This window comes from Hemicordylus capensis, chromosome 3, assembly GCF_027244095.1.
Source record: "Hemicordylus capensis ecotype Gifberg chromosome 3, rHemCap1.1.pri, whole genome shotgun sequence".
NCBI lineage: Eukaryota > Metazoa > Chordata > Lepidosauria > Squamata > Cordylidae > Hemicordylus > Hemicordylus capensis.
In genome coordinates, this window is record NC_069659.1 from 291,248,330 (window position 1) to 291,270,317 (window position 21,988).

The window sequence follows — 21,988 nt, forward strand, 5'->3', positions numbered from 1 at the left end:
TTGGATCCCTCACTGTGCTTGATCTTCATGTTGCAGCAGTGATTAGGAGTGCATTTCACCAGACTAAAACGTTTTTGTCACTTGGCCAAAACAATACTCTATGTCCTTGTCACTTCAAAAGCTAGATGACTCACATATGCTGTGTGAGGATCTGTTAGAGGTTGTTGATTTTTACCCACAATAGGTAAAACAGCAGAGCAGTAAGGAATGAGCACACACTCCAGTTACAGAGTAGGTAGCAGAGGATGGTTTGGATAGTGCAGCTATTTAAAGAAAACACATGGAGATCCTTGTATGACTAAACACTAAATATGTATTGGTTAAATACGCTTAGATAGGAAAGACCTATATCAAATCTAAAGGACTACATAATGGATAGGTAAGGAGAGAGAGAGAGAGAGAGAGAGAGAGAGAGAGAGAGAGAGATGTTTCCATCTGCTCTCTAGGAGGAAAGGAAGGATTGTGAAGTGCTGCAGAGTCAGGGGTCATAGAGTAGGGATGGATAGGGAGACCCTGACTCTCTGTCTATACTCCCAATGCCCCTAGTGGTCATTAGGACAGTTGGTGCAAAAGGTCGATGCACTGGAAGTTCATCTCCAACAGGATCTGCCCTCAGTCTGCTTCCTGGTAGTGATAGGTCACTGTGTGACCATCATACAAGTGTCCAGCATCTGTATTCACTCCTTATTATCATTTAAATGTACTTTGGTCACACACCGAGGTGTGAATTCAACACAATAGATCAGACAAATTGCTCTTTTGTCATGTGGTCAGGCTTAAATAAGGATTCAAACTGCATCAAACTGTAAATTGGAACTCCAAAGTATCTGGCACTAATAATTGACCAAGGTAACATTTGGGAGCAGAGGGATGACTGATCTGATCCGAGTTCTAGATGTCCTTTCCCCGGGCAGGGTTAAACTGTATGAACTTACAGGTACTCTAATATAAAATCAGGATATTAATACTTGAAGCAGAAATCTCTAAAACATTCATGAAGCCATCTGACCTTTTTTCTCCTTGACAATATCAGGATCGACCAATACCACACCATCTACAGAGACAAAGAGCAAAAAGGAAAGAGAAAGAACCCCCTAAGACTTTGAATTCTCAAGCTTTGTTAAAAGTGCAAGAAAGAAATCTGCAATCAAATTGGACTTACCTACATGTTCCACATTATCGACATGGTCAATGAAGTCTCGCTTTCCCAGATAAATAGTAACCTGTAAGATGGAGGAAATGCTGATTGAACAATTCTAACTGGGTGTGGCTAAATGGAACCTCCAGATTCAGAGGCAGTATTCCTCTAAACCAGGGATTCTCAACCTTGGGTCCCCAGATGTTGATGGACTTCAACTCCCATAAACCCCAACCAGAGGCCATTGGGGCTGGGGGTTATGGGAGTTGAAGTCCAATAACATCTGGGGACCCAAGGTTGAGAATCACTGCCCTAAACAGTAGTTGCTGGAGGCAAGCCACCTTCCTGACCTGCTGTGGGCTTCCTAGGGGCATCTGGCTGACCACTGCTGGAAACAGATGCCAGACTAGGTTGACTTTTAATCTGATCAAGGAAGATTCTTCTTATGTTAAAGGTAAAGTGTGCCATCTAGTCGATTTCGACTTCTGGTGCCCACAGAGCCCTGTGGTTTTCTTTGGTATGTTAGGCCACATAATAATTCATTGAACTCAGTGATATGATGTGGTTATAGCTAATACCAAACTTTAGGAGTACTACTTGGTCACACTAGAATCAGACTAGAATGCTTAATCCCCTTGACGAATCAAGACAGAAGTGTAGTCGAAGGTGGCCAGATGCAAAGGACGACAAGAATTGATTTGATAGATGTGTAGATTTTGGCAGGTGCAGCTTGTCATGCTGTGGAGGAACGAGGCCTAGAGGTTTTGTAAATAAGCCCTTGTATTGTAAATGAATTATATTATATTTTGAATTGAAATTCCCAAACTATTTCATTATTGTAAATAGGATTTCTGTGTAAAAATGCTTGCAGAGTCCCTATGTTGTAAAGAATGCTGGTAGGGTCAAGAGCACCGTTCCGTCTAAGGCGTGAGCATGCTCACAAGTTTTCTGATGAGGGCTTAGTTAATTTTAGATTCTGCTCAGGTTGAATTAGGAAGGCCCCACTCTGAATCCATGTGCGCACACAGTGGCTTGATACTGCTGCCCAGAACAAAACTCATTCTGCACAGAGATGAAAAAAATTAGACAGAGCACTGGTCAAGAGTTCATGCCTGCTGTGCGATTAGTTTCACTGAGAATGCCAGTTTGATTTTGGAGATAAAGAGAGATTTGATTCTATTGGTTATGTTTTCATGGAAGGAATTTTAGTTTTGCTGATTAGGTTGTTTAAAAAACTGAAGTAAAAATTGTGTGTTGAAGGATGTTGTTTTTAACACAGTGTAGTTGAGAAAAGAGTCAGAGTCAGAGTGGAGAGTCTGCAGTTACAAGAGCTGGAGTATGCAGAAGTGAAGAATCAAGAAGAGAGTCAAGAAGGCAGAGTTGGTGCAGTGGAGTACTGTGCAGAGCTGCGATTCAGAAGAGGAAGAAGAACAGAGGTGCAGCTGGATAATTTTGGAGCATGGATCTAAAGGCCTTTGGAGCCAGCCCCGCCCCCTGCAAGTTAAGCATTATCCCCCTACACCAGGGCTGCTCAACTTCCATCTCCTGCAGATGTTGGCCTACAGCTCCCATAATCCCTGGCTTTTGTCCACTGTGGCTGGGGATTATGGGGGTTCAAAAACAGCTGGGGGAGCAAAGCTGAGCAGGCTTACCCCCCGACACACATCCCTGTGACTCATGCAGTATTTTTAACATGTGGGTTCTTGAGGGCACAAACAGCAACTCAACTCACAAGAATGTAAGAATATAAAACAGGTATATTCATGCAAATATGCACTAGCAGAAAAATTTCAACACACAACTTAACATATTCCCATCCCACATATTTCTTTACCCACTCCCTTCTCTGTCTCTAAAGCAGAGGTCATGCTCAGCAGCACGGGCCAGTGGCATGGTGACCACACTACCCGGGACAGACTAAAAGAGGATTGGGGGGGGGCAGGGTGTGTGGAGGCCCTGGATATCCAGGGGTAAGAGCACCTCTGAAGAAGAATCAGTGTGGTTCAGAGTCTGAAGTCACAAGCAATAGCTGGAAATCACTACAGAGAGTGGAGACTCTCTAAAGGGCTGAAATCACAGAATAACTAGGCTGGGTTGAATCTCCAGGACTGTAAAGGTGACCTGAGGCTACAGAAGGAACAAGCAAGTTTGCTGACAAAAGAAGTAACTGCAGAGCTCTCTGTGTTAGGTTGAGTTAGGCTAGTTGGATGTGTTTTCCGCAACCCTCTTATTTCTTCCTTTATGCTCTTATGGTAACTGTTATTCAAATTAAGAAACCAAAGCTATTGTTTTAAAGTGATTATATATTTTTCCAAAGTAAACTTTCATGTTGCATTTAAAACATTTTTTTGGAAGTTTGGTTAATTGTCCCCATCCCCACACCTATAAGCCTTTCCACTCTGCTGAGGGGTGTTGTGTTTTTTTGTATTTTTGCAAAGGTGTAAGGGCTGTTGTAGTAGACCAAAAGCCATATAAAAAGAAATTTCTACTTGATGGCAATGGTAAAGAATTGATATCACGGGGCTGGTGGGGTCTGAAATTCCTTCACACGTTATCACACAGGCGGGGCTTGTAAGAGTTCCTCCACATGTGGCGACAGCAGTGGGATAGGCACCTATTCCTCCACACATGCAGTGCCGAGAAAAACGGCACCTTCTGAAATTCCCTCTCTGTAAAATGGTTAAAAGGTACAGGAGCCCCATCTTTTTTGCATCTGGTCAACCTCAAAACATTATTTTCATCTACAGCACAAGACAATATAGAGGTCCGTGTTAGACAACCGGCAAGTCACTGACAGCAGCTTTTTAAATAGACTACCTGGAGGCAAATTTGCTGTCCTTTTCAGAGGGGCAATTACATATCAGGGCCCCGTCACTGGAAAACAAGGACAAACTGATTCTAGTCCATACCTATTGCTGTGCTACTTACAGCTTTGTCACGAGAGATCTTCTTGTAGATGACATGAGTTTGAGAGGGCATGGCATTCTTCACTGAAATCTGGGAAACCGAGAGCATTTTTGGAGTTTCAGAGCTGCTCATCTGTGACCTGGTGAGAATGAAATTTTTCCACTTGAAGAGATGACTAGACCAATTTCAGACAGAATTAAAAGCAGCAGTGGGAGTTCTGAAATTAATGGGTTGAATCCTAAGAACTTTGGTGAGAAGAATTATTTGAGCAAGGGATTTTTATCTCTTTCTTCCCACTGTAGCCCTCCAAAAGCCACTCCTGAGGGTCAAGGGCTCTTTGGAAATAGTATAGCATGGATGGGGCTGAAACAGGAGAAGGGCCCCCACCACAATGGGAGGCCTTGCATGAGCAGAACTGTCTTTTGCTCACACAAACAGCCTTTTGGATCCAATTATGGATATTCAGCATGGATGGAAGTATTAGTAACATTGCACAGTGCAAACACCAACCCATTAAGTCCCAGAATTAGGCTGTTAGGCTGTTTCCAGACTTACAGGCCATTTACAACAACATACAACAAATTAAAAGCTAAAACCTTAAAACAATTAAAAACAAGGGAAGTAAGAAGTGGGGTCCCCCAGGGATCTGTACTGGGATCGGTGCTTTTTAATTCATTCATAAATGATCTAGAAGCAGGGGTAAGTAGCAAGGTGGCCAAATTCGCAGATGATACCAAACTCTTCCGGGTAGTGAAATCCAAAACGGATTGTGAGCAGCTCCAAAAGGATCTCTCCAAACTGGGGGAGTGGGCGACAAAAATGGCAAATGCGGTTCAATGTTAGCAAGTGTAAAGTGATGCACATTGGGACGAAAAACCCCAACTTCAAGTATATGCTGATGGGATCCAAGCTGGCGGTGACGGACCAGGAGAGGGATCTTGGGATCGTAGTGGACAGCTTGTTGAAAGTGTCGACTCAATGTGCGGCAGCTGTGAAAAAGGCCAATTCCATGCTAGGGATTATTAGAAAGGGGATTGAAAATAAAACTGCTAATATTATAATGCCCTTATACAAAACTATGGTGTGACCACACTTGGAGTACTGTGTACAATTCTGGTCACCATATCTTAAAAAGGACATTGTTGAACTGGAGAAGGTACAGAAGAGGGCAACCAAGATGATCAGGGGCCAAGAGCACCTTTCTTATGAGGCAAGACTACAACACCTGGGGCTTTTTAGCTTAGAAAAAAGACGACTGTGGGGAGACCTGATAGAGGTCTACAAAATCATGCATGGTGTGGAGAAAGTGGAGAGAGATAAATTCTTTTCCCTCTCACATAACACTAGAACCAGGGGTCACTCCATGAAATTGATTGCCAGGAGGTCTAGGACCAACAAACGGAAGTACTTTTTCACACAACGCATGATCCATTTGTGGAACTCTCTGCCACAGGACGTAGTGACAGCCAACAACCTGAATGGCTTTAAGAGGGGTTTGGATAACTTCATGGAGGAGAGGTCCATCAATGGCTACTAGTCGGAGGGTTGTGGGCCACCTCCAGTCTCAAAAGGCAGGATGGCTCTGAGAACCAGTTGCAGGGGAGAAATGGCAGGAGAGAGGGCACGCCCTCAACTCCTGCTTGTGGCTTCCAGCAGCATCTGGTGGGCCACTGTGAGAAACAGGATGCTGGACTAGATGGGCCTTGGGCCTGATCCAGCAGGGCTGTTCTTATGCTGTATAGCTACCATGTATAAAAAAGCCAGGATATACATATTTTAAATACAGTGGTCCCTCGACTTACGTAATTAATCCGTTCCGAACGCACGTTCGGAGGTCGAAATTTTCGTAAGTCGAAGAGCGCACCACAGAGGTCTGGAAACATTCGTAAGTCGAGGAAACCGCATCTAAAAATTTGTAGGTCGAGTAAGCTGAATCTAAACCGGCAACTACTTCCGGTCTTTTTTGTCGCTCGTAACTCGAAAACATCGGATGTCGAGTAGTTCGTAGGTCGAGGGACCACTGTAAATCAAAATGGTTCTGAAATAATTGCCGTGCCTTGTATCAGAGTCACAGGCACTGATAGGCATCCCATGACATTTATACAGCAACAGTCTCCATTCCAAGGGAAATGCTGTGCCTATTATTATTTCAGCTGTTTTACAGTGGCATGATTATTGGAATAGCTATTTTCCTGGAGCTGGGATTGCCTGTTTCAGTACTGGTTAACAGTAATTTTCCCACAACAGGAGCACTTTCTTGGATGACGTTATTTGGCAGGTCCATCTATGTTTGTGCAGTCCCTCCCATTGAAACTATCATGCTTAACCCCTGCTCATGCTTAGCTATCATGCTTAACCCCTGCTGACTTGGCAAAGAGGCACCTTTTAACATGGTGATTCTCTTTATTTAGCAGGGGGAGAGTAACTGCCCTATCCACCTCTAGCACAGTACCTCAAGTGACTGATGCTGGAGTCTATCTTATGTTTATTTTTAGATTGTGAGCCCTTTGAGGACAGAGGTGTGTGTATGTATATATATATATATATATATATATATATATATATATATATATATATCTGTGTAAACCACCCTGAGCCATTTTTGGAAGGGCGGTATAGAAATCAAATAAATAAAAATAAATAAATAAAAATAAATAGAAAGATACTCTTGGATTACCCTTGTAATTTGAAAGACATCCTTATAATTCATATCAGGAAATGGTGTTAGCTCCTTAAATGCCTGCCTATAGAGAATAATGGGCTGGATGAGGGATAATAAACTGAAGCTGAATCCAAGCAAGACAGAGGTGCTCATTGTTGGGGGTCGTAATCTGAAAGATAGGGTAGAACTCCCTGTGCTGGGCAAGGTTACACTCCCCCAGAAAGAACAGGCTCATAGCTTAGGAGTGCCCTTGGGTCTGGGTCTCACTCTGGTGCCTCAGGTTGAGGCTGTGGCCAGGAAAGCTTTTTACCAGCTGTGACTGATTCAACAATTCCTTGAGAAGACAGACACAAAAAACAGTGGCACAGGTAACCTCCAGGTTGGACTACTGCAATGTGCTCTACGTAGGGCTGCCTTTGTACATAGTTGGAAACTCGAGTTAGTTCAAAATGTGCAGCCAGATTGGTCTCTGGGGTATCCTGGAGACCACATTATGCCTGTTCTTCAACAGTTGCACTGGCTGCCAATACATTTCTGGGCAAAGTACAAAATGCTGGTTATTACCTTTAAAGCCCTGAACAGCTTAGTTTCGGGTTACTTGAGAGAACACTTTTCTCTACAAAATCCCCACCATTCATTAAGATCATCAAAAGGGGTCTGGTCCATTTTTGGGATCAGGCCTTCTAAGTTGTCACCCCTGGGTTGTAGAACATGCTTTCCATGGGTATGAGGGGATTATATTCTTTGGAGGCCTTCAGGAGAGCCTTAAAGACCCATCATTTTAGCCTGACTTTTAATGATGTCTAGTTTTAAATTTTAATCTGGTTAAATGTTTTATTTTAATTGTTTTATTATGGGTTTTAGATTTTAATGTAAACTGCCCTGAGCCACTTTAGGAAGGGCAGTATATCAATTGAATAAATAACAGAAAATAATAATAATAATAATAATAATAATAATAATAATAATAATAATAATAATAATACCACCCCCAGTGAGGCACTACCTTGACATGGTTGTGGGGCTTGTGTGCTCTGATGAAGGTGAGAGCTATGCCAGAGGTCCAATCATACTGGACAGGTCTCACCAGAGGAGCCAGACAAAGAGTGCCTCTCCCATCAACAATATGGTGAGACGTAACTTTAATAAATCTATACCGGATCGGTCGTCGCCCGGGTCAACAAGGACCGCGCCAGGTGCTATAGTCCCTGGACATCTGGTGGCAAGTGGGCTACAGGACTCAGGATCTTCAGTTGAGCAACCAGGGCTGGAGACAGCAAAGCTACTGGAAGAAACGTCGCTTAACCGAAAAAAATATACAAAAAATGCCCACAAGGAAATAATAATCTGCTATTACAAGTCTAGTCCAACTAGAAGAGGTTATTTAAAAAGAATGTACCAAATTTGGAAAGAGAAGCACCCAAATACAGAAATAACAGAACAAAGGCTAGCAGACCAGAGAAGATTCATAATAAGAAATAAAGTATTCACAGGAGTTGAGCTGGAAGAACTGCAAAGAGCAACACATGCTCAAGACATGGGAGAAGAATTACCACCAACTGAAGCAGTTGCTCAGGCGCAGGTGGAGGAGGTGTTGGAAACAGAGGTGTTGCTGAACTGTTTCAAAATCAAAACCAGGCAACCTCCCCTTTGCCTTCACCTCAAAAACCCAAATGCCGTTTAACAGAAAAGCAACAAGAACTAAAGCAAAAAAAACCCTGAGCACATGAACCAAACAACCACCAGGGTTCGACTTCCCGCTCTAAAAACAGTTGCCAAAAACCAACTTGCTCAGGCATTAAAGGATGTCAATGCTGCACTTACAGAAATAACAACCAATAATTTGCAAGAAACAAACCAACTAATGTACAGTGCAGCAACAATAACAACACAAGAGCTCGGATATAAGATCAGTGGACCTGTAAAAAAAGAAAGTAGTACATCACCTAGATGGAAGATTAGATTAGAAAATAAAATCTCCAGGCTTAGATCAGATGCTAGTAAATTGAAAGATATGAAAGACAAGAAGCTGAAGAATGAAAACACCAAACAGTATCTGATCCAAAAATACCACCTAGATTCAAGGAAAATTAGAGAAGTCCTGGAAATAATAAAGCAGCAAATAACAGCAGTGTCAAAGAAGATTAGCAGATATGAAGCCAGAATTACACAACACAGGCAGAATCTCCAATTCCAGTCGAATCAGAGACGTTTCTACCAAAGCATAGAAGGAGAAACTGCAAGAAACGTAGAAACACCCAATAAAGAAGAAACAGTGCAATTCTGGGGGAAATTATGGGACAATCCAATAGATTATAATAAAAAAGCAGGCTGGATGAAAGAGGTCAAAAAATGTAACCAACAAATGCAAGATCTAATAATAACACCAGAATTAAAAAGTGAAAGAGCAAAGAAAATTAAAAATTGGACTGCGCCAGGCGATGATGAACTGCATGGCTTCTGGCTTAAACACCTAACAAGCAAAATAATAATGATAAACAACTATCAAAACAGTTCAATCACATTATGAAAGGCGGTGATATTGAACAATGACTAACAACTGGGAAAACCCATCTCATGAAAGACCCAGCAAAAGGTGCAGTTCCAAGTAATTATAGACCGATAACCTGCCTGCCAACCATGTTCAGATTATTAACTGGAATAATAGCAGATGAAGTGATGCAACACTTATTAACTAACAAACAGCTTCCAGTTGAACAGAAAGGAAATTGCCCAAACACCAGAGGCACAAAAGACGAGCTGCTGATTGACAAAATGATTTTAGAAAACTGCAAGAGAAGAAAAACAAATCTAAGTGTTGCATGGATTGACTACAAAAAAGCCTTCGATTCATTGCCTCACACATGGATACTGAAATGTTTAGAAACAACTGGTGTCAGCAAAAACATTCAGATATTTATTTAAAAAGCAATGAGAATGTGGAGTACACAGTTAACAATAAATGGCAAGGCACTTGGACAGGTTAGCATTAGAAGAGGCATTTTCCAAGGGGACTCACTATCCCCTCTGTTGTTTGTAATCGCCATGACCCCACTTTCACAAATACTAAGCAAAACAAGCCTCAGATACCAAACATCTAAAACATCCAGTAAAATTAACCATCTGCTGTACATGGACAATCTGAAGTTGTATGGAAAGTCCCAGTCAGAAATCGAATCACTGCTAAACACTGTCCGTATATTCAGTAGCGATATAGCAATGGAGTTTGGACTAGACAAGTGTGCTGCATTAATAATGAACAGAGGGAAAATAACAAAAACAGAAGGAATAGAACTGCCCAACGGAAGCAACATCAAGAACCTGGAAGAGAAAGAACCTTACAAATACTTGGGCATTCTCCAGGCTGATAACATCGCACACACTGAAGTTAAAAGAAAAATTGGAAGTGAATACATCAGGAGAGGCAGAAAAATCCTCAAGTCCAAACTCAATGGCGGGAACATCATACAAGCCATAAACACCTGGGCTATACCTGTTATTAGATACACTGCAGGAATAATAGACTGGACCCCGGCAGAGCTAGAGATACTAGATCGCAAGACCAGGAAAATAATGACCATCAATCATGCTCTGCACCCCCGCAGTGATGTAGATAGGCTCTACCTCCCTCGCAGCTCAGGTGGAAGAGGAATGCTGCAAGTCCATCAAACAGTAGAGGAGGAGAAAAGAGACCTTGAAGAATATATAAGGGACAGTGAAGAAGATGCACTTCAAATGGTCAAGAACGCGAAACTATTCAACACCAATGAAACAAAACAGGCCTACAAGAAAGAACAAGTCAAGAACCGAGCAGAAAAATGGAGATATAAGCCCCTGCATGGTCAATATTTGCACAATATAAGTGGAAAATCAGACATCACCAAGATCTGGCAATGGCTTAAGAATGGCAACTTGAAGAAAGAAACAGAGGGTTTAATACTGGCTGCACAAGAACAGGCACTAAGAATAAATGCAATAAGAGCAAAAGTAGAAAAATCCACAACAAACAGCAAGTGCCGCCTTTGTAAAGAAGCAGATGAAACAGTGGACCACCTGATCAGCTGTTGTAAGATGATTGCACAGACTGACTACAAATAAAGGCATGAAAGGTAGCAGGGATGATACACTGGAACATCTGCAACAAATACAAGCTACCTGTAGCCAAACATTGGTGGGACCATAAAATTGAAAAAGTGGTAGAAAATGAAGATGTAAAAATATTATGGGACTTCCGACTACAAACAGACAAACATCTGCCACAAAATACACCAGATATAACTGTAGTCGAGAAGAAAGAAAAACAAGTCAAAATGATCGACATAGCAATACCAGGGGATAGCAGAATAGAAGAAAAAGAAATAGAAAAAATCACCAAATACAAAGATCTACAAATTGAAATTGAAAGGCTGTGGCAGAAGAAGACCAAAATAATCGCAGTGGTAATTGGCGCCCTGGGTGCAGTTCCAAAAGACCTTGAAGAGCACCTCAACACCATAGGGGCCACAGAAATCACCATCAGCCAATTACAAAAAGCAACTTTACTGGGAACAGCCTATATTCTGCGACGATATCTATAACAGCAACAACATTGACAACATTCAGCCATCCCAGGTCCTTGGGAAGGACTCGATGTCTGGATAAAACAAACCAGTCAATAACACCTGTCAGACTTTGTAAATAAATAAATAAATAAATAAATAAGTCTCCACTAAGCAAGTCTGATATCAGACATAGTTGGAGTTGAGCAGCAAATCCCCACACACCACTTTGAAAAGTCAATGATAAACGGGGAAACAGCTACAAGAAGAGATAAGACTGCTCCTGCTAATTACACCTGGACATCTTTTCTAAACACATCGTTTGGCTTGAGTTAATCGTGGAAGTCACATGTCTTGCTATCAATGGCACTTGGTGTGTGCAGGGATGAGATTTTAATTTTTTATATAACAAGGAATAGATCTTAAGTGCAAACTCCCATGCAGAATTCTAAAATATTCAAATATCCGATCAAAAACAAAGGATTGTGATGGCTGATGCGAAGTGAGGCACTGTGTGTCATCAAATTGGATGTGCATCAATTCCATTAGTTTTTATCAGTGCAGTCACAGATGACTGGATTGTAAAATGAGCTAATTCAAACACACTGAATTCAAGCTGACTTAGTCCTATACTGAGTATGCTGCTTTTAATTAAATCCCATTAATTCTAAAAGAGCTTTTCTTCTGCCTAGTGTGTTTGGTATTGGAAATCAGCTTCAGTCCAAGCTCCTCAGATTACCTAGGTTGTGAACATACATTTGATTTATGTCCCTGAGGGTCCAATTTACAAATTTATGTTATACAAAATAAATAAATAAGATGAATTCCGATTAGAGTTTTGATTATATTACATTTGTTAAAAATTTCATTATGAGATTACAAAAAATGGTTGGCATAATATTGGATAACAAACAGTCCTGCTGCCATCTCTGTAAGCAATGGGCTCCTTATTTGTTTAAAGCAACAACATACATTGCTCTTACCTGGACCATACTTATAATTTATTTCATCTAAAAGCTATATCGAAGTCTTTCTGAAGTTAACAGTGTTGTTTCTCTCTGAACAAGTACTGTACAATTATTCATCGTACATATTAATTATAAGCATTAACTTCGACCCCTTTCCCCAATCTGTTGCATGCAGTTCAGGTACAATTGTAAAACTCTTTGTAAATCCACAGTTAGATAAACATTTGTTCTCCCTCTCTCAAAATGGAAACAGCATTGTTAAACACATCAAGTGGTTTCTTAGAGTTGCTCCACCAGATCTGGAGTAAGACGTTTACTGAGCAAACATATACACGTTTGTTTCGACATGTATGTAATCCAAATGAATCCAGTGGATCTTACTCCATAGTAGGAAACACTATTAATTCCTCCTCTGTGCCCAAAGATTAAGTGGAAAAATCTGCAAAATAGATAGATAGATAGATAGATAGATAGATAGATAGATAGATAGATAGAAATACCTGCCAGTGTTCCAAATGCCCCCAAAAGCAAATGGGAAGAGATTTCCAGGAGCAGTAAAAATGATTCCACCTAACCCAATGTATAAAGCTGCAAACCCCACGTGGACAGGAAGGCCAGGCACAACCGTTCTCCAGGGAGGTGAGGCATTAGCCCCTTTAGAGGCTAGGATGGCAATTTGTAGCAGATCTGAAAATGAGATTCTGGTGCTTAGTGGCCAAGTTTCCAACAACAAATCCAAATCCAGAGCCAGAGCTAGAATACTATGCTTGGATTATCAGATTGGAAACTGGTTAGATCAGCGGTGCTGGGTATTATCTAAGGACCTCAGTTCTCCAATGTCAAGCTTCCCGACTTCACAAAGCAGAGACAACATACAGAAGATTTATCAAGGAGGTTATTGAAAGCAGCTTTATTTTAAACCTCTTTCTGCATCTCCTCCTTATTAGGGCTGAAAATCACCCTAGCCTACTGAGCTCAAAATAACACGCTGTTTGTCTGCCATTCATTTTGTAATCGTTATAAACACATCCTTACAAAATACAAGCATCTGACAGAACTGTGGTATCGTTTGCCCCAACCAAAAATTCATGCCATTAGAAGAGCAAAGCTGTTTATGTTTAGCCATTCTTCTAACTACTAGCAAAATGTCTGCCATTGTGACAGGCAGGTATAACAACCTCAAATCTACAAATTAAACTGGATGAAAGGAGAAGCAGGAGAGCAGTCATGCTCAAGATTGCAGGGAAGTTTTAAACAAAGCCTCCATCCAACCTTGCAACAAAAACAACTGAAATAAATATGGCTAACTAGTCTTTGAAACAGAGGATAATCAACAGAAAATGCATAAACAAAACAATTTGCTACCAATCAGTCCCAGTTACACACTCACACACACACAACACACACACACCTCCAGCCAAATTAATTTAGTCCAGCATACCTCTTAGTGGATATGTGTCTATTTTCACAACTGCACCAACCCCAAAGATGCTGCCAAAATCACACAGACGGTCTCTGCAAAAAGAATGTTCCAGATATCCTCCTGTTACTGTTTTGTGAGCTGGGTGCTCTGCAGATGCAAGTTCCATACTCTCAGCTCCTTTCATCACAGCCAGTGTTCTTAGACTTAGCTGTGTCACTTCTCCACTGGGATCTGCTTATTGCTTCCTTCCCCCTTCCAAACATTTCACCCCTTTGGGTTTTTTTTTGTTTTGCTACCTGACTCACCTCCCACCCCGCAACATCTCACAACTAAGGAAGTAACAAGCTGGGCAACTCTGAGTTATGGAAAGTATGTAGCCTGCAGGAAATGGGAATCTGATTATTAAGAATGTTTTGCCTCAGAAAATAAGTAAGAATAAAACATCCACTAGAGGCCCACAATGTCTGAATGCTTGCAAGAAATTTGCTGTTGATCAACACAGTTGACAGATTATAACATATTGGGGCAGGAGGAAACCAACCTGAATTTGACCAATGCATAGTTTTGTAAATAAGAACAGAGACTTTGTGCAATATATAAACTATTGCTAAACACCAAAAGGTGAGTGAGAACAAGTCAAATCATGCAGGATAACATTATTCTGAGCTAAGTATCCCAATAGTTTTTGAACCTAGGGAATTCCTTTGTAAGGAAAGTCACCAAAGCTATTAATCACACAACCACACGGGCGGGCAGGGAAGGAAGGCAGGAATCAACCTATCTTCTTCCAAACGACTGCTCTGAGTCCTTGCAGCGCGTAAGCCATGCGCCCACATAACCAGCACTGCCAAGAGCAGTGAGGATGAGTATCCCACAGTGGGATACCCAGAGGCCTCCGAGAATCCCACAGTGCACAGGTGCTCTAGGTGCCTGTCTCTGCAACACGAACCTGGGAGCTGGGTTAAGGGTGCATTTAAGTCCTTAACCTTGGCTAAGAGTGGGACTTCAGCGCTGGGTTTAGTGCTGCAGCGCTGCCAGGATTCCAGCAATTCTCACGGGCAGCCAAGCACGGGATTGGCTGCTAGGGAGAAAAGCCTCACTCTTTTTAAATATGCACAACTGTGAAGGAGAATAGTTTTGGATCAATCCAAGGGTATGCAATACGTAACAAAAACAAACAAAATATAAATCGTAGCTCAATATGCTGGAAGTGCCAATCACAAAATGGTGCTTTCATCCACCTGCGTGAAAGCAAAACACACTGGGCAGAAGTCAAATTAGTTGGATATTGGACTTTTACATTTTTGTCGTTTTGGTTGACCAGCACAGATTTTGTTTGCTTAAGATCTCAACACAAAGAAAGTTACTTATGACTAAGCAGCTACAATATTACATGCAAAATACTGGAAACAAGGTACCACTGTACAATGAATAGTTTGACAATTTATGGAACTATATAACAATGTCAAGAACAACAATTTACATCCAGGTAAATTAAGACAGAGGCTTGATCTGTTTTATGAAAATTGGTGAGTTTGTAACAACATTACATACAAATTACTGTTAGAAATCACACTTTGTAGGTTATTGTGCATACACACAGATACATGTCTGTGCATGCTTGCAACCTGTGGAGTAGGGAAGTTGGCAGCAGCCTGAAGCTAGATTGTCTGGCAGCTGCTCACTCACCGTTGGCCTCTGCAGTCATTGCCAGTTTCCCTGTTTGTAGGCTATGCCCCTATGCCTGTTGTCACTGGGATGGGCTTTGAGTGAGTGGGCGCCGCAGAGGCCAGTGGTGTGTGGGCATAGGCCACTTGTCAGCCCTGTGCAGAGCATATGTTGGGTCAATTGTGGATCTAGCTCTGCTTGAAACAGGCAACCTCTACATCATTGCATCTGATGTGAGGAAAGGACCTGTCCTGTGCATTCTAAAAAACTTTAGAGGGAGAAGGCTGCAATGTATCTCGATTCACCCAGACATACTCCCCCTTAATGGGGTCCCATCCAGTATCAGGAACAGAGAGAAGGGTTGCTCCCATAGCACTATCCTTCCATGGTGCTTTATGTTTTCACATAGGAGTAAGTTGGCAGCCATTTGCTCACACAGAAGAAAACCAGGGGTTATGCTTAGGGAGAACATTAGGAAAGGCACTAAATTTGTCCTCTGCCTCCAGCCATCTCAGTTTCGGGGAGTGGGGGGAACAAACCTGCATGTTCACTTTGCCCCCTAGATCTCAATGAGAGCCACTGAACAGAGCCACCTTTCATCTGCATAGCTCCACCTTTGGTTTCATTTCTTAGTCACGCTAGACTGTGACATCAGAATGCAAGAGAACCCAGGAGCTGGCCTTTCCCAATACAGTAAATACTATCCTTTCCTAATATGGCAACATTGAGTAGTGGCAAGTCTCCCTTTGTCCATCTGAAATTAAACAATCCAAGTACAGGATTTGTGGACATAGAAAAGCAACCATGTATGTGGATAATTTCCCTGGAAGTTGCCACCTGTGAGAAAAAAGAATGATTCCGATATCTGTCTTCTACATGTAAATCAAATGTTGTCTTGTACAAGTAAGCCCAAGCAAGCAGGGGTAGAAATCAACACAGGGAGAATACCGATACATATAATCCAAAATGCGCCCAATTTCCTACCCACTGTTAAGGTGCAAATTCTCATCCATTTATCTACCTGGTTGGGAATACATAGCCGCATATACTGCCTTGTCCCAAGTAGTCACTTTTGCTAATACCAGTTTTGGGTGCTACATCTTAGAGCATGTAATGGATACTTAACCACTTCCTGCCTCTACATTTTTCACTGATCTGATATGTTCTGAAAAGAACATTGAACTTACTGTAATTGGTTCTTTCTCCACAGTGGATGGAGGGTATCCGACCCATGGCGATTTTGATTTCTGTACATTCGATGCAGAAGACAGATATCAGAATCATTTTTGCTCACAGGTGGCAATTTCCAGGGCAGATATCCTCATGCATAGTTGCTTTTCTATGTCCACAAATCCTGTACTCCAATTTTTGGTTTATTTTATGGGAACCATGGGGGGTGGTTCAACTCCCGGGATCTTTTCAAAGTGTCACCTAATTCCTTGGGCTTCCATCCTTCTTCCTCTACCTGTTCCCATTCTGTTGTCTTTCATTATATTTGGCTTTCACTGCCATCATTTTTTCTCAAAGCTGCATGTGTCTCAGAACTGGGGGTGTTACTACATCACACAGGCTTATGGGCAACCTAGTAATTTACTCGGTGCAGTCGGCTTCCATGAAGCAAGTGGGAGGTAAAACCCATAAAGAGGATATACTTTCCTTCCACTGTGAAGAAAGATATAAAGGTAAATCCAATACTCTTTTATCTGCATAATGCACCTTCCATAAAGATCCGATTTTCCTATAAAAGAGCTTGCAGAAACATGTTTTATTTTTAACGTTTATGTCTGCTTAAAAACAGAGAGATTTTCTGGGGTTAAGAATAAGGGGGACAGACACTGGGAAGATATAATTCACTATATTGAATAAGGGCAACGAAGAAACATTGAAAAACATTAAGTGAAGAATAGTAGGTAGTAATCTAATACTGATTGCTGAAGAGGATGGTAAACCTCATGGGGAAAACACATTACAACCAGCCAATGCATTTTACCAGGTTTCCGGCAGCCAAATAAGTACAGTCATCCTGAATAACTGAAGAGCACCGTAACATCTGAATTTATTTCAGATGCATTACTTTAAATGGAAAGTATGCATCTCTTCCTATGTTTAATGTACTAACAAAACTGATTTAATGCATGCTCCTCCCTCCCCTTCATTTTCGTCCTCTGATTTTGTCAACAGTATGTAATACTGTCTATAATTCACCCACAATAACGCTGAACTGTAACAAAGAAATATGCTCTGCATCCCCTTCCAGTTTGCGTTTTCCAAAACAAGAACAACAGTGAATGGAGTGCAGTCATGCTTTCTACACGAAATCTCCCATTTTGCTTCTTTTTCACTGAAAGCACTCACACTATTTTGGTACAATTTGCTGTGGAAGACCATCCCTATATCTTTCTTTCCATCCATCTCAGCCTGCACTGTTCTCCTCTTTCGGAAACTAGGTATAATCCCTTCAGTAATCCTCCATCCCACTGACTCAGCACTAGGCTCAGTCTTAGGCATTTGCTACATTCCCAAGGTCACCAGAGCTCAGAAGAGGGATCTTCCCAGCCAGGAGGATATACGGGACAGATGGCAAACATTTTTATCACAGAGCCAGCATGGTGTAGTTGTTAGAGCGCTGGACTAGGACCGGGGAGACCCGAGTTCAAATCCCCATTCAGGCCAGTCATTTCTCTCTCAGCCTAACCTACTTCACAGGGTTGTTGTGAGGAGAAACTCAAGTATGTAGTACACCGCTCTGGGCTCCTTGGAGGAAGAGCGGGATATAAATGTGATAGTAATAATAATAATAATAATAATAATATAACTGTAGTCACTGAACTTCCAAAAGTGCGGATCCTCTCCAATTACTGCCTTTGGGTAGATTTTTCCAGTACTGCAACACAGCTCTGATGAACCACAAGAAAAAGCTCATGGAGAGAACCCGATTCCCAAGGCTTCTCAGTACAGTTGTTTTGAGTAATGAAAAGGCAGTGTTTCTTGCATTTAATGTACAGGCCAGATCTACAGAATGTTCACCGGTACAAGTTATTTCCCCTCCTAACACTTTTGTGATTGGCTTCCCACATTTCTCCAGCTCTCTCAGCACTAGCACACATCTGTTGGGAGAAAGCACCTTCAGCTATCAAAAAGCATTTTGAGGTGGGAAGCTTAGGGAAGGTAGGTAGGTAGATAGAATTAGTTAATTAATTAATTATGGTCATTAACTAGCTAGAGGAAAATGGGAATCTTTCCAAGCTGCTAGGAGCTCTACATACAGGGCTGCCTGTCCACTAGGCAGACCTAGGCAGTTGCCTAGGGTGCAGATTCTTGTGGGGCGCTACATTCCTCCTTTCCCTCTCCAAGCAACCATTGACACATCTGACTGGCTGGGAGTACTCATTTGCTCGCCCCCCCCCCGAGGGGGAGTGAAGAGGGTGGGTGAGAACAGCAATTGCTTTGCTTTCCTCTCCTCTCTCCTGTCCTAGCGAATGAACAGCTTGCATGGCTCAAGTTAAAGCCAGAGCTCCACACTTCTGGGCTGGCAGAGAGAGGATGCCAAAGTCAAACTTCCCCTAGGGTGCCAAAAACCCTAGGGCTGTTGTAGTCGACATATATTGAGGGGCAGGGGACTTTCTAAGCTAGTGACTCAGAAAGTAGTCCCATTATGAGAATCTATAGCAGCAGCACTGCCTGCAGCACACATTCATTTCTCTTCCCGACACTTCCTTTCACCTGCAATGCATGGAAATGCCCAGCAAGGTGCTCACCTCCTGTGCAGTAAACTGTGACTACTTTGGATGCTGCCATGTTGTGTTACATCCTCCTTGGAGGATATAATACAACTAGGCACCATTACTTTGCCACTCCCAACTGACACACATTTCTCCAAGCTGGGGATGCTGTTTGAACAAAAGCAGAACACTTTGTTGAGCACTCAATTCAATTTGGCAAGGAGACTGGTGGCAGCTCCTCTTTCCCTTTAGGAAAAGTATATCAGGTAGAAAGATCGGCTATACGTGGCTGGTATTGATTTAAGATCAAGTGGATAAGGAATGGTGCCTTGTAAAATATAAATCCCGGGAGAACATTCCAGACCATGTACATGTTAGAAAAAATAAGCTAAAGTGAAGCAAAATTTTGCAAGCCACCCTGAGGCTGCAGAAAGGTGTGTGCATGCGCACGCACTACAATGAAAATGAGTAGAAGGCTCCCATGGGCTGTATCCCATGCTTCCCCTCACTGGCATATGTGAGGGGGAAGATCACATTTAGCCACCACCCACCTTACAGAAAGGTTCTCTATTACAATGCTGAGCTAGGGACTTGCACAGGTAGAGGAGATGGTGATAGGAGGCATCTGGTACAGCCTGTATGCACATCCTGAAGAGCTTTCCACTTGCTTCTGCCTTCACGGCCCACCCACCAGTGGCATACATCATAACATTTGCAAGCCATAATGTGCTGCTTTAGACAGCTTCCAATCTACTCTTCTTCAAACTCTCAATCCCCTCCACCTATCCATACACAAAATGGATAAAAGAACAAAGGAAGGGAAAGTTCTGTAGGTTTAGAAGAAGGACACAGGTTTATTTGTAATCAGTCAAGTACTAGTGGGCGGATTAATACAATAAATAAGATTTGTCCTGTGCACTTCCCATTTTCCTCTGCAGAAGTTGTCAAAAAAAAAAAAGAGGGACCCATTACTGAGAACCTCAGACACAACAAATTCTTGCTCACCTCTGTCCTTCAATACAAAACACTCTTCCCCACAAAACAAGCTCAGGAAGGAAGCAAAAGTAAAGTGCAAATTAAAAGGCAATTCAATGCTGGTGGTTTGTCTCGAGGCCCACTGGATGTGGAACAGTGCTTGGCTGCATGAGTGTTCGGTGCCACCAGTTACCTCCCCTCAAACCATGCGGTGCACTAGAATGCCAGGGGATACAGGCCAACCTGCCTGCACCCTGGCAAAGGGAGAGCTCCAACACCAGAAGAGGATATTGCACATGTTACTCAGGAGGCAAGTGACCTGGATTTGCCAGCACCAGAACATTTACATTCAGGTCTCTGTTTCCCCCACCCCACTCCTCTGCGCTCGAGAGGCTCCAGTACAGAAGGACAGCAGAAGTATCTGATATTTTGGTTTTGGTGCTAAAGTCATGCTAGTAATACATTCTTCATCACAGCAGCAGCACTTCTCACTCTACCCACAATTAAAACCCAAGCCAAACTGGGTAAAACTTAAAATGCTCCTGTATCACTGCTCCCTTGAAAGCCTTTGGAGGATGCAGCATCTCTGAAGAACGGACAACTCCCTCTTTGTACAGCCCCAGCCGATGCAGAGAGCTGCGATGGAGGAAGGACTAGAGGCTCCGAGGAGGCAACCATCAATATCGTTCAAGTACGTTAACAAGAGAGACCCCACCCTTACTATATTTTGGGATCCCTCAGCTCACATCTTAGCTAAGCCACAGAAGAGAACACAGGTGACAGGACATGCATAATGTCAGGATACACAGGAACTTTGATAAAGCACTCCCAAGCTCGAAGTGCTGTCGGAAATGGTTTAAGGAATTGTTTGGCACTGCTGTCTGGGGCGTGAACTCTTTCCAGTACGTAAGTGGTGCATCTTGAAGAATATTGGCTCTCCACCCAGTCCGTTACAGAGGTTGAATGCCAGCCAGCAATGTACTTTAGATGGGAAGGGCTTTTCTTCCTTGGTTGCTGCATTGGAGATTCTTGCCTAGAGTCAAGCGTGTGCTCTCAGTAAAAGACAGACAGGTGACCGGAGCTGGACTTGGGACCTTGGTCCTGTCCAGGTAGATGCAGACTGTCGACCTCCCATGCAAGTTTTTGGCATGCTGGTTTTTACGCTTTTAAGTCAAAAGTCAGACCACAGCACAGCTTTGCTACCTTTGTCCACACTGACCACGTGGGCTCCAGATGGTGACCATGCCACAGCATTGATTGAGTTGCTGAAACAAAGCATGAAATCAGTTTACACACATTAGATTCCAGAGATTTTTTAGTTTAAAGAAGGAAATGCTATTAAGTTTCAAGGGAGCTATTTAGGAGATTGCAATTTCTTTGAGCTACTCAAGTTTGTTCAAGGATCACCACAAACTGATTGCCAGGTCCCACCTGAATTCTGGAAGAGATCCTCTACTAGGAGGAGGAGGAGCAGGAGGAGGAGCAGCACACCCCAGCAAAGACCTTGGCCCCAATAAAATAAAAGCCCCCTAAATCCAAAGACGCCCTAAGCAGGCAGAGTGTGTTGCCCCTCCTGCAGCCATCTTCTTGGAGGAGCTCTGGGGATCCAATGTCTCTCATGAAGGCTCCTGTTCTGTCCCTAGAACTTGGTCCATCAACCCCAGGAGGAGACATGGCACCATGCCTGTGTTGAATGCCAACACTAGATGCAAAGTGCTTACCTGGCTGCTCGAGGCCTCCTTCCCAATGGGCCTAATCAGGAGGCGGGGAAGGCCAGCTCAAGCACCTGCTTCGGATTGGGCCAGCCTGAGTGCCAGCAAGAGGCAAGGCTCCTAGCTCCTATATCATCTTTCCTTTTGCAGCCAGCCTTTGCAGGCTCAACTCCTCTTTCTTTGAGGTCTTGCCTCCAGCAGCTTCCTCGCTAGACCCAGGCGTCAAGACTGGTCCAGCAGTGTCCCTACCAGAGATCAAGCTGTGAACCAAGGCT

The 21,988-nt window shown here is 42.7% G+C and overlaps 2 protein-coding genes across 10 annotated transcripts in view; both read right to left on the reverse strand.

Moving 5' to 3' along the window:
* SAG (S-antigen visual arrestin) overlaps positions 1 to 19,653 on the reverse strand; it is a 40,242-nt gene extending 20,589 nt beyond the window's left edge. For 3 of the 5 annotated variants that reach the window (XM_053310592.1, XM_053310595.1, XM_053310590.1), the window contains exons 1-4: positions 16,736 to 19,653; positions 4,067 to 4,184; positions 1,163 to 1,223; positions 1,010 to 1,054 (exon numbers count right to left, since the gene is read on the reverse strand). In XM_053310592.1, the coding sequence (XP_053166567.1) occupies positions 1,010 to 1,054; positions 1,163 to 1,223; positions 4,067 to 4,184; positions 16,736 to 16,794 (283 nt within the window). In that variant the 5' untranslated portion in view covers positions 16,795 to 19,653. Of the gene's footprint in view, positions 1 to 1,009; positions 1,055 to 1,162; positions 1,224 to 4,066; positions 4,185 to 12,713 lie in introns of all 5 variants that reach the window. The other 2 variants (XM_053310593.1, XM_053310594.1) reach the window with 2 other exon arrangements.
* Positions 19,654 to 19,860: 207 nt separating this feature from the next.
* ATG16L1 (autophagy related 16 like 1) overlaps positions 19,861 to 21,988 on the reverse strand; it is a 32,412-nt gene continuing 30,284 nt past the window's right edge. For all 5 annotated transcript variants that reach the window (XM_053310586.1, XM_053310588.1, XM_053310585.1 and 2 more), the window contains one exon: positions 19,861 to 21,266. In XM_053310586.1, the coding sequence (XP_053166561.1) occupies positions 21,173 to 21,266 (94 nt within the window). In that variant the 3' untranslated portion in view covers positions 19,861 to 21,172. The remainder of the gene's footprint in view (positions 21,267 to 21,988) is intronic.